The sequence below is a fragment of the Hirundo rustica genome, chromosome 2 (genome assembly GCF_015227805.2).
Source record: "Hirundo rustica isolate bHirRus1 chromosome 2, bHirRus1.pri.v3, whole genome shotgun sequence".
Classification (NCBI taxonomy): Eukaryota; Metazoa; Chordata; class Aves; order Passeriformes; family Hirundinidae; genus Hirundo; species Hirundo rustica.
Window position 1 is genome coordinate 38,445,657 of NC_053451.1, and position 14,603 is coordinate 38,460,259.

Genomic DNA, 14,603 nt, shown 5'->3' on the forward strand with positions numbered 1-14,603 from the left:
CATTTGGGGAGAGTAGAATTCAGCTTTAATGTTGTCCCCTCTGCCCAAGACCTCAACCTTCAGTGAGTATTAAAATCACCTTTCTCTTGAAATATTAGCTGCAAGGTGAGGTGGGTGGGGGCTGAAGCACCACAGTGGCAGTGTGTATCCTTCACAAATGTGATATACTGACTTATTTTTCTGTATTGTCCCTGTAAGTGAAATTACTTGCCTGTCACCTCTTCCAAGTTGGCTTTTTAAACAAAGAAGGACTTCTTTTGCAGCTAGGTAAGACTTCCAGTTTCCAGCTCCTTAGTGTCACCCACATTTGTATTCTCATCTGCTAGAATTCTCCATCTGGCTGTAGACGAGGGGCAAACAGGAGCAATTGGTGTTACCATTTTTGCACAGAACTCTGTGTGCTGCAGCAGATCTCAGAGATTGTGCCCATACTTGAATCCGGCAGCCGCTGCTGAACAAGTGGATCTGAAAGTGCTGCTGTGCCACACTTAGGGCTGGTATTACAAGAACCCTTCAGTTTTCTTATGGCTTTCAACTAAGACAAGCCTTATTTTAAAAGAAGTCTTTAAAGCCATAGTTTTATGCTACCTCTGCACAGGACAGCAGTACAGCTGCAATCCTAATGTCACTTGCATTACCAGCACAAAACAGGGCTTATGTTGGACACTGGTGGTCCACACTGCTGAATTTTACTGCTATACTTCTGCCACCAAGCCTGCAATCCCTTTGACCCTTCCTAAATTCTGTTTGGCTATGCTAATGTGTTGCTGATGGCCTTTTATATGTAAGCAGTGCAGGTGCACTTTGTGCATTGTATGTCCTGGACTATGAGATATAGTGCAATACTGAGATTTTGTGATGCAGATGTGTTTGAAAGGTTTGATGTAAGTGAAGTTCTCAGTCTTTAAAATTCAAAGCTCCTGAAAGCCACATGTTCATGTTTCATGTTGGATATGTACCGAAGTTTTCACTAATTCCCCTTTTTGTATTTAGAAATACGGCTTGCTGCAGTGAATCTGTTGTTGTCTTCTAAAGTGTTTAATAAAATGCCTATCAATTTTCCTTGGTTATTAAAATAAAATCAGTTTTGTGAAATAAACAGCATAAGCATCCGAAGGTTCCAGGAACAGTCACATGTTGCCATAGTGCAAATACATGTGGTCTGATGCTAAACCCTGAGAAAACATTTTGGACAGTGGGTATAATTCTGCTCTTTTATTTTTTTTTCCTCATAAAATTGTCAGAGCAATTTTTTGAATTGGTTCAAAATCTGTTTAACCTTGAAAAACTGTTCAGAAAGTGTCAGCACATGATAAATAGCATATTCACCATGTAATTTACCATCTACAAATTGACCACAGTCCAACTTTTCAGCTGTAGCTTCCCGTTTTAAGATGTGTTTCTTAAACAGATGTGTTTCTGAACCCAGCTCAGTTCTACTTATGTTTTAGTGACACAGCTCCTGCTGTGTTTTACCATTTTCAAAAGATGGGCTGAATTCCAATTTAAGCTTTATGGAAAAGAGTCCATCTTCAGCCTCTTCATAATAATCCTCTAAATGCAGGAGAGTTGCAACTAGTTCCTCTGCACACTCTTTGCCTTACAGTAGCTCTTGAGACATTTAAAACTTGTGATTTGAACTGCAGAGAGCAAGTAAAAATGTTTATTCCATTAGCAGATGGCATGCCTCTAAAAGCAGCTGTACCCCGCTGTTTTTCTGCCTCCGGATGTTGTCAGTCACTTTTAGAGCAAAGTTATATTTTATGTCCATTTTTTTTTCCTTATTGGGAACAGTGGATGTTTTAGTAGCAGCTTTGATGACTGGTTTAGTGCCTAAGCCTAGAACCCCATTAACAAAGGATGTCCTGACTGCACACTGAGAACAGAAGGACGGAAATCGGGTTGTGAGTGGTTTTCTGAAGGTGGAGGTGGTAATTAACCCCCAGTACAGGCACAGGTGAGCCTGTCACAGAAGGGGGGAAGGGTCAAAGTTGTGCCACTGGAATAAACTTTCCTAGAAATCTTTTTTTTGAGCACCACTTTGCACAGACCATATGAGAGGGGCACAAATGAAAACCTAGCTGTAGGTTTGGGGCAGTTTGTGTGTTTCTGTCACGCAGGTTGTGTGGCCAGAAGCTCCAGAAGAGTGCTTTCTTCATAATGGAATATTTGACTTAATATACTAAATTACTAGCATAATGCTAATTACTCCTATTAAACATTAGAAACTGTATTTCTGAAGTAATGAAAATATTACGGCTTTATATCATTAAATATTCAAATATCTATTTGGTTCATGCCATGTTATCAACCCTCCCCTGAAGGACTGCGACGAAGAACTCACAGTATTTAATATTTTATTTAATCTTTTTAGGTAGTAAAATTATTCAATTATGTAATTAAACATTATTTAATCTTTTTAGGTAGTAGAATTTGCATCTTCTCTTTTGTTTCTCTAGATTCTTTGATGTTAGTTATCTCAAACTTTTTATAATCATTGAGATTAACTGAACACCTTCATGCAAACAACATTCCTGGCCTGCTAATGAACTCCCACCAAACCCAGGGGCTGCTGAGTTTGTCCCCTAAAATCAGATTCTCCCTTCCTCACAGAGTCCAGGGAAGTGCTAGGTGCCTTTGAGGGCATTTGAATGGGTAAGCAGTCCAGGGATGAGAACAGCCTGGGCTCACTCTCCTTCTGCTACCTTTGAATTGCTTTAGCTTTTGCACTCTTACAAACTTCATGTACCTAAACCAACAGCAGTGAAATCTCTCCATTCACAACAAAAGAATTGGGGGCTTTGTTTGCCTTTTTCCCTCTTATCTGAGCTCAGTTGGGATGAGAGAAATATATGCTGCTGCAGAGCTCAGAACAAGGCCTCTGCTGGGAATCTGAGCTGCAGGTTGAGAAACAGAGCCTAAGGGTACTGACTGCATGTCTTGGAATGTCTTTGCACTGCCCAACAGGAATACCAGGGACGAAGCTCAAGGGTTTGGTCCTTGCTTTCCTCCTTGTTCAAGTGTCAGATCATTCTGGAGCCCTGTATCAGGACTTCTTCAAGACAAATCCTGGGCAAATAGTTCATTTCTAGAGCAACTTCCAAAAATCACTAAGGATGTGACCATAACAATTTGATTATCACCATCCTACATGTCCTTCCAACATAGCCCACCAAGTTTTGTACCTTCTGAGGCTGATGACGTGCTTTTAGAACATCTGATACATGCCCTTAACTTCATGTTATTAAAAAACTGGTGACCTCTGACAGACCTGTCACATCATAGTATTTTTAACTGGGGAAAAAAAAAAAAAAAAAAAAAAAAAAAAAAAAAAAAAAAAAAAAAAACACCAAAACACCACCACAACACACACACACACAAAAAACACCACAACCCACAAGAAAATGTAATTATCTCCTAAAAGCCTCATATTCCTGTGACCTTAGGGGCTAGGAATCAAGCACTGTGTACCACCACATATCTGGTCTGCTCTAGATGGACCTAACCCTACATGCTGTGGAAATCAGTGAGCTGACACCTTGGAGCCAGGGATCATTTGTTAGACCTTCAGTTATTTAATTGGTGTCCTGGTTTTAACTGGGATACAATTACCTTTTTCTTAGTAGCTGGCACAATGCTGTGTTTCAGACTCAGTATGAAAATTATATTGATAACACACTGATGTTCTGGTGGTTGCTGATCAGTGCTTACCCTCAGCTAAGGACTTTTCAGTTTCCCATGCTCTACCAAAGAGCAGGTGCGCAAGAAGCTGGCAGGAGGCATGGCCTGAACAGCTAACCCAGAGTGGCCAAAGGGATAATCCACGCTCAGTTTATAAGCTGCGGCAGATGGCCAGGAGGCACCGATTTGTTTTGTAGATAAAGGCAATTTTTTCCTGGTCAGGACATTGTGATGTGACTCTGCCTCTCTATCTATCATTAATGGCTTTGAGCCTAAGGCAAGAGGCGGGAAGTTTTGGGGCACCGTGACTCAGAAATCCCTTCAGACTTGCAAGCCAGAGGACAGGCTATGGGAACACTGTACCCAGAAGAAAAAAGGATGGACCAAAGAATTTCCGTTTCTTTAATGCCAGTGCAAACCTTCTCCCACGGCCACTGCGCCCCCCACCCAGGAAGGAGCAGGGGCTGCCCTTCTGTTGGGCTGCGCGGGATGGGGAGAGCAGAGGAGGATCCCATCCTCATTCCCCTTCGGTGGCGCAAGGAAGATCAGGAATGAGACGGCAAGCCGCCAGCGGCCGGCACTGCACACCGAGGCTGTGGGAAGGCACGGCGTTCCCAGCCAAGCCTCCGAGGGCTGTTCGGTGGTGCAGGTGCCTTCGCGGGTGCGAGTGTTCGCGGCGCGGTGCTTTCGATACAAGGCTGCGCCAGACCCGGCTGCGCTCTCACCGGCACTCAAGAGCCCTATGAATAAGGCAGATGTGAATAATAGTTATTCTCAGTCTCCTGGGAAACTGCTATTCTAAAGCTCTCTCTCTGTGTCCACGTGCAATTTCCAGGTCAGGCTACTTAGAGGACTAAGGTGTCCCTGGAGCTCTTGAAACAACAAAGTGCACTCACGGGTCATGGCTCAGTGCTGTGCAGATGTAGTTGTTCTCATCCAAGAGCTGTACAGCTTCATCCAGCTGTAGCTAAGCCCAACATAAGCTCAGTAGCTTCAGTGCACAATTGCAGCCTCAAATTTGGAATAAGGAGACAAGTCTGTAGCTGGCAATGATGTCATGGTCTTGTAGAGTGAACCATTAATGACTTCTATAGCCAGACTGTCTTAATTGTGATCTGCCCGAACTGCATCAAAATACATCCTGAAGTTTCACATTCAATATGCAAATATTTAAGAGTCCCCATAATAAAATATCCTGAGTTGGAAGGGACCCATCAGGATCATTCTGGCCCTGCACAGGACTCCAAGAATCACACCCTGTGCCTGAGAGTGTTGTCCAAATGCTCCTTGAACTCTGTCGGGCTGGTGCTATGACCACTTCCCTGGGGAGCCTGTTCCAGTGCACAACCACCCTGTGGGTGAGGAACCTTTTCCTGATATCCAGCCTAAATACACCAGACTCAGCTTCAGGCCATTCCCTTGGGTCCTGTCACTGGTCACCAGGGAGAAGAGATCAGTGCCTGCCAGAGATAAAAACCACGTTTGTAACAGCTAGTTGTGGCTAGTTAATACATTCATTAAAGAAATTAGAGGTTCATGCTTCTCAGAAAACTGTGATTTTGAAGTTTCTGGGATCTCCCAGTACTTCTTCTATAGAAAGGGTGGAAGTAAATAAAGATAGCTTGGACACGGCGTCTGATATCCTTTGAAAATGCCAGAGAAAAAATGGAATTATTATTCCTGAAGTTACCTTTTCATCTTCATCATCTAAGAGGAGAGATTCATCCCACACCTGACAGAAGAAGAGGTGGACTGCCCCGCAGTCAGAAACAACCAACCAAAGCTGAGGCTCCTTTCTTCTGTGCAGGAGAAATTTGTCATCTTTTCCTTGTGTGATCTCAGTCTGCTTCGAAGAATTATTCTCCTTTTATGTGTAAAAGCAAGAAGTGTTTGCAAGGATTTGTTTTCCCTTGAGTACTATTCAGAATAGCACAAGCTGCAAAATACGTCACGGCACTTTCTTTGTTCCCTTACAGTGTCTCTGCATCATTCTACACAGAGCATATGAATAAAACACTAGGAATGTTGTTAGAAACTGAGAATTAATATTCATGAATTCCTAGAACTTGCAAGTTATTTTTCTTAGGCCTGTTACAATATTTTTCTACAAAATAGAAAAATAAGAAAGCAGTATTTTCAATACAAATAAAAATGCACTTTTGAGTAGAAAAATTCAAAACACACTAGACCATAGACGTTGTAGAGCCAGCCACTCAAAATTTTGGAGATGCCAGCATTAACTTTATCTTTGTAACCCTAACTGAGTTCCTTTATTCATGTGCCTGATACCGTATTCTCTGAATGCAGATCATTTTCCCACAAAATGCCTGTTACTGGGCTATGCAGATCTCCTGCAATGAACAGCTGTTGAGTGCCTTGTACAACATCTCCCAAATTCAAAAGATATCAAAAACTCCAGCTACAGCAGGAAAACACACACCAAATGGAAAATTAATCCCCACTCTTATTGAATTTCTCAATACTTCTGAGCATGTCCAGCACCTTACAGAAAATGGCTTAAATCAATAGTGAGATGGCATGGTTGAGTATGTCTCGAAAAAGCCAAAAGGTTTTAATAAAAGAAGAAAATAACATTAAAAAACAAAGAACAAAGCCAAACACCGTGGAGGGACAGGTGCCACCCACCTGCTACAACATCTCAAGAAAGCACTGAGGAGCCTCGTGTCCTCCCTTAAGTATTGGACGATTTAGGTGGGAGTTTTTGGCAAACAACCCAACAGAGAATAGCTACTTTTTTGAGGAATAGAGAAACAGACTTATCAGTGTTTTTGTCTTGGCACTAAGCCAATTATTGCCAGGAGAGCAAATAAGCTTCTAGTGTTCTTTCCTTAAAAGGTTTTGGGGCGAGTCTTAAACCTTCCCCTGTATGAAGACACCTGCATTGGTGGGGTGCTTTACTACGCTCTGTACACGTTGTGTCTCATTTTATCATTATCCTCCCTTCACACTCACTAAGAAGGCATCTGAATGCAGTTTGTGCACCAATGGCTGTATTAGAATTTTAAAAGAACCCTTTGGTCTACAAGAGAGATGGGGTCAAATGAAAAAATGCCCATGAAGCCTGGATGCCCAAATTAATTTACCATAACGTAATATTTTTGGAGTACTTAGTATTGTACTGCACTTTGTGTGCACAGAGCACAAACCCCCACTGATTTCAGCAGCACTGGTGAATGCCAAATGCCTGTCCAGAATCCCAAATCAGACATGAAGAACATGAAAATTAGCTAATGATTAGAAATTACACTGTACCACACTGAGTACATTGTAGCACACACAGTGTGCTAAAATGGCTTTAACCGCTGCTTTAACCAAGTTCCCCTCTTCCACCTTGTCCAAGTCTCTCTGACACTTGTCCCTCTGACACTTGTCCCTCTGCTGGACACCAGCCACCTGTTCATTCCTGGACAGGTTCCTGAAGTTCACTGTCCAATCTGTTCTTTTCTTTTTATCCAGTCCATCCCTCCTGTTCCTTTGAATTAAATCAAACAGCTTCAACTTCTTGCATCGCTCCCTTGTGCCCAGATTCAGGATTGAGCAGAGCCTGGAGGAGAAAGTTTTGCCACCCAGTGCAGTGCAGGGGTGCAGGATTCAGAGCTGTAACTGCAGGAGCCCCACTCAGACCCAGCAGCAGCATTTGAATGGGAATTTGAGGATTTTGTCTCCTGGAGTTACAGCAATGTTTTTCATATACAGCAGGATGACAACTGCACCCCAAATGGTGAATCTTAAGATGTTTCCTTCGGCTTCAGAAAGAACATCTTACTAAAGTACTCAGCATTCTCAGAGGTTTATTTGCTAGTAAAGTGCTGGATTCTGCTGCCTCTGTGGTGGGGAGAATGGTTCACAAACTCTGCACAACTGAGAAATTTAGAATAGAATAGAATAGAATAGAATAGAATAGAATAGAATAGAATAGAATAGAATAGAATAGAATAGAATAGAATAGAATAGAATAGAATGGTTCATTTGGAGGGACCGACACTGATCATCCAGTTCAACTCCCTGAACAATTCAGGGCTGAGGTGTTTCAAGTGTTGAGGGAAGAAATGGATCTTGATATAAGAGGTCAAAGAAGGCAGGAGGAAAGATTTGATTGTAGATCAGTGATACAAAATATACTAACTCCAGAGGCATTGATAAAGGGCAGTAAAGTGGCACTGGATTCACTGAGAAACTGATAACCATTTGTGCGAGGGCAGGTTAGCTGCAAGGAGTGGTAGATATTTCAGTCTCTTTAAATAATGAGGTGTGAAAACCCTGAACAAAGTTTAAAATTATTTCAGAACTGTAAGTTTATTACAGGACATTGAGAAGAACAGCTTCACCTTTTTTTTTTCCCCCCATTTATAATAAGATTTTTCTCACTTCACTGCTGAATGCTGCAAATGCTGCAAGTTAAACGTGGAATAGGGGCACCCTACTGTGATGTTCAAGCTAATTTCCACAGCACAAGGAGGTATTGTTTTTTGTGCAATATAAGATACAGTTTTTGGGATTTTGCCTTTTTTTTTTTTTTTTTTTTTTATTCAAACCCATATTTTCTTCTGCTAAGAACATTAAGCTCTGAAATCTACTTCAGACTCTTGCAGTTGTGATATTTCTTAAGCCAGTCCAAATAGGACACATCTCAGCTATTCTTAAATGCACCAAAATTGTACAATCACCGGAGGAAGGATAAGTAGCCGATAAATGTTCCACTTTTATTACTTGATGATATCAAAGATATATTTTTTTTCTCTCAAGGCAGTTCATTTAAGAACTGATTCCAGAGAACTAACTTTTTAGTTGGTATGAAATGTACCAAATGTCTGAAGTGACAAGTACACAGGTGTTTTACAAGGTAAGAGAGCAATATTCAAAGGCAAGTTAAAAAGCCAAACTGTGTGATCCATTAGCAGCAACTCGACAATGGAATTGGTTCTAGTCCAATTCCACAGTAGCACTTAATTATCCATTGTCCAACTGTGAATGGCATGTCCACCTTTTTGTACGTTTTTTTTGGTTTAGTAATCTATTTGAAGAAAAAACATCTACTTACTTGAAGAATAGGCTTCCACTCTTTTTCAAATCTAACTTTGATAAATAGGAGTCTCTTACATCACAGGAACCTTCTCTATGTCTATCATATCCTCCACTTCTCTAAGTATATTTACACACACACACAAACAAACAACCAAACAAACAAGGAATAGATCTGTTCACTCCTTCTGAACAGGTCTTGACTTTTCAGACCCCAATTCAGAAAAGATACTTTCCTACTCAGTTGCACTGGATCTCAGATAGCAACCTAAAGGTCTACATCTCTGCCATTTCCACGTTGTTACGAGGAGACTCAGAAGAGGGGAAGGGAGATCTAATGTGATGAGACTGTTGTTTAAGTACCAGCAAAACACATGCACAGTCCTAGTTCTGAAAAGTCTTAGTCATGCAGGTAACAGCAACACATATGCAGAGAATCCCATCCTGCGAGCCGGTCCAAAGTCACCCTGACAAAGACTAAAGTTCCCTCCTGGGAAGGGTTTACTTTCTCCCTTCTAGGGTCTCCACACCATTGTCACCAGCCTGCATCAAACATGCAGCTCTATCATACTGCCTCCTGCAGAACCTCCTCCTTGGTTTTATCACCTGTTGTGTGGCCAGGGCTCCACATCTTCCCACCATTTTAGCCCTTGCCAAATCTATGTGCAGTCCAAGGTCACCGTTTAGCTCGCAGCTACTATTGGCTCAACTGCAGAGATGTCTGTCTTCCCCGACTGCAGGGTGGAGGACGGCGGAAAGACATGGGGGGCCTGCGTCCTCTTGAAGCTGCCGTTTTCTGGCCAAGCCGGTCGGTAGGATGGGACTGCGGAGGGAAGCCTCTGTTCCGTGGGCCTGGGGCGTTTTCTGCACATGTTGAGCAAAGCCTTTAGTTCCGACCGGAAGCTGTCGTTGAGCCAGCAGTAGATGAAGGGGTTGTAGCAGGTGCTGCTCATTGCAAACCAGTGGAAGGCGAAGTACAGGGCGTTGTTGGTGTGGATGGTCTGGCTGGAGAGGAGGACGACGTAGCAATTCAAAGGGAACCAGCAAACCGCGAAGAGGACGACAACGAGCATCAGCATCTTGATGGTCTTCTTATTCTTTCTGCGAAGGACAAAGTACTGCTCCGTGGTGACGTCCCCGATGACATTGCGCAGCCAGAGTTTCTTTGCCACCGTCACGTAGGCAGCGGAGATGATCAGAAGGGGCAAGACGTAGAGCAAAATGAAGGTTGTTAAATCAAGGTACTTCCAAAAGAGGTCAGCAGGCTCAGGGAAATCTGGCAGACACAGGCACCGGGTGACATCCTCACTGCAAATGGAGAGATGGGACAGGATGAGAGGCGCATGTGGCCAGGCACAGCGGGATAAGTACATCAGAAACAAGGAGGCAGCTGGGAGAGGGCTCCTGCCACAGGGCCTGAAAGAAAACACCGTGTTTATCTCACAAATGTCACAGCTGAGCAGAGCTCTGCTCTTCAAGGATCTGAGCCATGGAGCAGCCAGTCAGCAGCGTGCTGATAATTTCTTATGGGCGTTCATGACCTTATGATAGTTTTATGAATTTCATCAATTACAAAATTTCCAGCTGCGCATAAGCAGGTTTTATTTTCTGTCCTTTGGCAAATAGGAACATGGTCTTGGCACATATTAAGGACCTTTCCCTCATTAAAGCACTTTCCAAATACTAAGGCTCTTGACGGCTGAGGCAGATTTATCTACTTTCCTATGGCTAAAGAGTAGATTAAAACCTCTTGGGGTTTAGTGGGTTTCTGTTTCGTTGGTTGTTTGGTTGACTTTTTATTTCCCATTTCTGGTCTGCCCAAACAGGTCAGATTGGTATATGGCATAAAATGCCAGTGTATAGGAGTAAAGGGTCAAGCCAGATCCTCTAACTTCTTAGCCTGTTTTGTGTGATTAGTGGGACAGAATAAAGATAAAATATTAAAAAATAAAAGGGACAGGACATGATACATTGCAAAAGGAATCAGATGAAAATTTTAGTTTACATCCATATTTGACTGACCTTGACATAAGCTAAAGGCTTTCAGTAGAACATACCAAAGTATGACTGCTCAGAGTTTGGCCTCCAGGGAGACTGTGGAGGAAAGGAAAGCACATCCTTACCTGTATTCAAAGGTAAAGAGCTTTTGGTAGATAGCATGCGGTAGGGAAAAACAAGTTGCCATGATCCAGATTACAGAGATGTAGAGAACTCCTTTTCCAGTAGATATGCGAGGTTTCAAGGGGTGCATTATAACCTGTGCAAAACAAACCAAAATCTGGCCTTTTTACATTTCTGGAAAAAATTATACTTTTTTTTCATACAATCTTCCAGCCTTAAATCTATCACTTAACGCGGTAATTTAACATGTAAGCAGTACAGTCTTCACCCAGCTCCCAATGACTCTAAGCTGTACATGAAAACCTGAATTTTAACACCATGAAGTGTGGTTTAAGTCAGATCCTAGTTTAACCCTCACATTTCAGTACTTTCATCTAGGTGGGGAAAACTGCATACCAGGAGGTGTTAACTTATGTTCATTAACAGGTTCAAGTTCCTTAATAGAGAAAAAAAAAAAAAAAAAAAGAGAGAGAGAGAGAGAGAGAGAGGAGAAAAGGTTCAAACTCTTCAGTATTACTGACCCAAAGAACCAAAGGGTTTAACCAGACCTCCATGGGAATGCTTCTGATAGTCAGTGCATTTTCTGGAAACAATCTTTCTACCAGAAAATGCCAGCTGTAAACAGTTTTGTACAGTCGTTGGGTGACTCCAAGCTGATAATACTCAACTGTCCCCAGTTTTAAGCCCAAAATCAACAACAAGCCACAGCTGCTTGTGACAAACACCAGTGTACTACAGTCAGATCTCCAGTATTCAGGGCAACAGGAGGTGGGACATCCCGGGACATCAAGAGATAGATAGAGCTGTCAAAGTTAACTAGGATGTCATTTACAACCCTGGTGCTGGACAAGCCTCCCCAAAGGAGAGCTGTCCACATAAATTCCTATCAGGATCTTGATCTTCCTCCTTGTTTGAGAGCTACTGGATTATCTACTGCATAAAAGCTCCAGCTACTCAGCTGGAAGAGGTAGCAAGGCAATGGATACCTCCTGCCTTGCTGTGGGTTTGAAATTGTTCTGACAACTGGAACTGCCCCCCCTACCCTGTTAGCTCCCCTTGAATCTTATGGTACTCAGGGAGCTGAAAGGGAAAGGACATGGGATCATCCCTTCTCAGTTTACTTATGCCCTCCCAAGCTTTCCATCTCTGCTTCAAAGAGGTCTCACCTGGTGCCTGTCCACAGCAATGGCTGTAAGGGTCAAGGCAGAGACATGGAGGGAGCAGTACTGTGCAAACCTACTGACATGGCACATCCCCTTCCCAAAGATCCAGGTACTGTTCACAAAACGAGCCTAAAAAAGAAGACAATTAGTTTTGTGCATGCCACTGCTTATAGGTACATTTCCTGTACACAGTTCCTTGTGCTTGTTCCTTGTGTAAAAGACACTTATAAGATAGCAGGTTCTTTGTTTAATTGTGTAATTTTCTGGCTTCCGAATCCTGAAAAGATAGGTTGCTGCTGCTCAGTGGCCTGGCAATATCCTCCAGAACAATACAGCAGTGCAGTACCAAAGATGTTTGTTCTGTTTTATTTACAGTGTGTCCTTCTGCAGCCTTACTATTGAGTCAATATATTTGCTCTTCCTTTTTAATCCCTCCTTATGGGATAGGGCTGGCCTGTACATATTATCTCACTTCAAGCAAACTACAGCTTTTCAAAACAGCTTGTTTAACGATGATGAGCCTTTATTTTTTTTCCAAGAGATTTATAGCAATACTTTCAAAATACTTCAGAAGAAAGAAGAAGGAAAAAAGATCTGATGCTACAAAGTACTAAGCAATCACTGCAAGGTTATTATCGCTGAAGTACTATCAGGGCCACGCTTAACAAATGGGTAATTTCCAATCTTCAACTAGCTAACAGGAATCAGAGAAGAAAAAACACGTGGAGTTTTCCAAAGGCAACTCCAATGGGTGCAATTTGGAATGGATAGCTATCTGCAGAGCATCCACGCACTGCCTGAGCAGTGTAAAGCAGGAAAAGCCACCAAAGCGCCTTTATGGCACCGCGGAGGCCCGGAGAAATGGACTTTAGCCCTGGGGTAGATGGTGGTGGTGCATCCCCCGCCCTCCCGGGCCGCCCCGTGTCCGAGAAAGGCTGAGGCGCTCCCTTCCCCTGCGGGGTGGGGCGTGCCCGGCGCCGCTGCCCGCTCTTACCAGCGTGAAAGGCGTGTTGAGCAGCGTGATCATGAGATCGGCTACGGCCAGGTTCACGATGAACAAGCTGGTGGCGGAGTGCACGCGCCTCGTCTTGATGACAACGTGGCACACCAGGACATTGCCGAAGAGGGAGAAGACGATGATGAAGGAGTACGCCGCGATGAGCAGGGCTTTCACCGTGGCGCTCTGCGACTCCGCTCCGTACCGGCTCCTGTCCACAAAGCTCCGCCAGTCGGCCAGGCTCTCGTTATCCCAGGAAAAGAGACCCGACGCGTTCGGGACCGCAGAAGTCTTCTCCAAGCTCCCGTTGAGGGGCACCTTTCCGGGGATCACGAAGGCGTTAACCAAGTCGGGGAGGGTGAGCCAGACGAAGCAGGATAACATCTCCGGGATGCCTCCCTGCTCCTCCAGCTCTGGAAGAACTCGTTCGCGAGAGCTGGACCCGCTCCGTGCGCCGGGAGAGCCGCGCTCGCCTCGCTCAGCCCCGGCTCGCCCGCCGGGAGATGCTCCTGCCCCCCGCAGCGTGCTTCCCTCCCGCTCAGCTCGCCGCTACTTTTGCTCCTTCAGCCGGCTTTATATCCCGAGGCGAGCTCCGAGCCGGGATCTTCTGCAGTCATTGGACTGCATGACATAATTTGTGCTCTGACGTGCTGCTTTTCCACGCAGTTGCGCTCCCGGGAGCTACTCCGAGGTAAGTACATCTGTGAGAAAGGTAAAATCACTCTCTTAGGATGTCAGAAGCCGTTTTCTCTACCAGCAAATCACATGCTGTTTATACACCAGCAGCATGTGTGCCAGCTCTGCTCTCTCCCAGGACAGGTCAAATCCGAGCTGTTTTACAGGTCTGGCAGGCAAATTTCAGCCTATTTCTTAGCATAATGAATAGACTAGACTAGAATAGAATAGAATGTAACAGGTGAACTGTGAATAATAAGCTGCCTTATTGTACTTACAGTATTTTTTCCAAAGACCTTTTTTTTTTTGTCTCAGAAAGACATGGAATACTCGTGTTTTCCTTTGGCAGGTATTTCCTCTCAGCTGAAGGAATAAAAGTCTGATGTGAAACTGCTTTCTAGGGTTTGTAGAAATAGAGGTAGTTACAAAGATGAGATTATAAAGGACAAAGAGCAGGAACTGTCCCAGCCCAGTGAGTTCAGCATCCAAAGCAAAAGGCAGCTTTATGCTGGTCCCAAGCACTGATGAGATGGGAGCATGTGTGTTCCCTCTGCCTTCTCCACAGCAGGAAATAGAAAATCAGGACTGGGAGACCAAGACCCACAGATCTTAACACAGAAAGATGTGCCACTTCCCAAGTGCACATGTACAGTGCTGCACCTCTGCTGAGGACAGATCTGATGGGGTGGTGTCAACTAATCCCAGCCAGAGCTGGTTTTATACATAAAATAGTATTTAACCGTTACTTAAATGACCATTATCTGAAAAGCTTGTATTATAAGCTGGTCACTCAACAGGGGAAAAATCTTTTCCTAAAGATGTTTGTGACTGCTCAGGCTGCCTTCTCTTCACCACTCCTCGGGAGCTGGACACAGTAAGAAAAGCAGAAGGGACAGCCACAGTGCTACTCTGCACACTGCTGC

At 43.8% G+C, this 14,603-nt stretch overlaps 1 protein-coding gene across 1 annotated transcript; it reads right to left on the bottom strand.

Moving 5' to 3' along the window:
• Positions 1–8,552: 8,552 nt before the first annotated feature.
• GPR83 (G protein-coupled receptor 83) lies at positions 8,553–13,389 on the bottom strand. Its single transcript, XM_040056126.2, has 4 exons — positions 13,003–13,389; positions 12,012–12,137; positions 10,848–10,981; positions 8,553–10,032 (listed from the first exon to the last, which is right to left on the bottom strand). The coding sequence occupies exons 1-4, from the start codon at positions 13,387–13,389 to the stop codon at positions 9,408–9,410; spliced, it is 1,272 nt and encodes a 423-aa protein (XP_039912060.1). The 3' UTR covers positions 8,553–9,407.
• Positions 13,390–14,603: the final 1,214 nt, after the last annotated feature.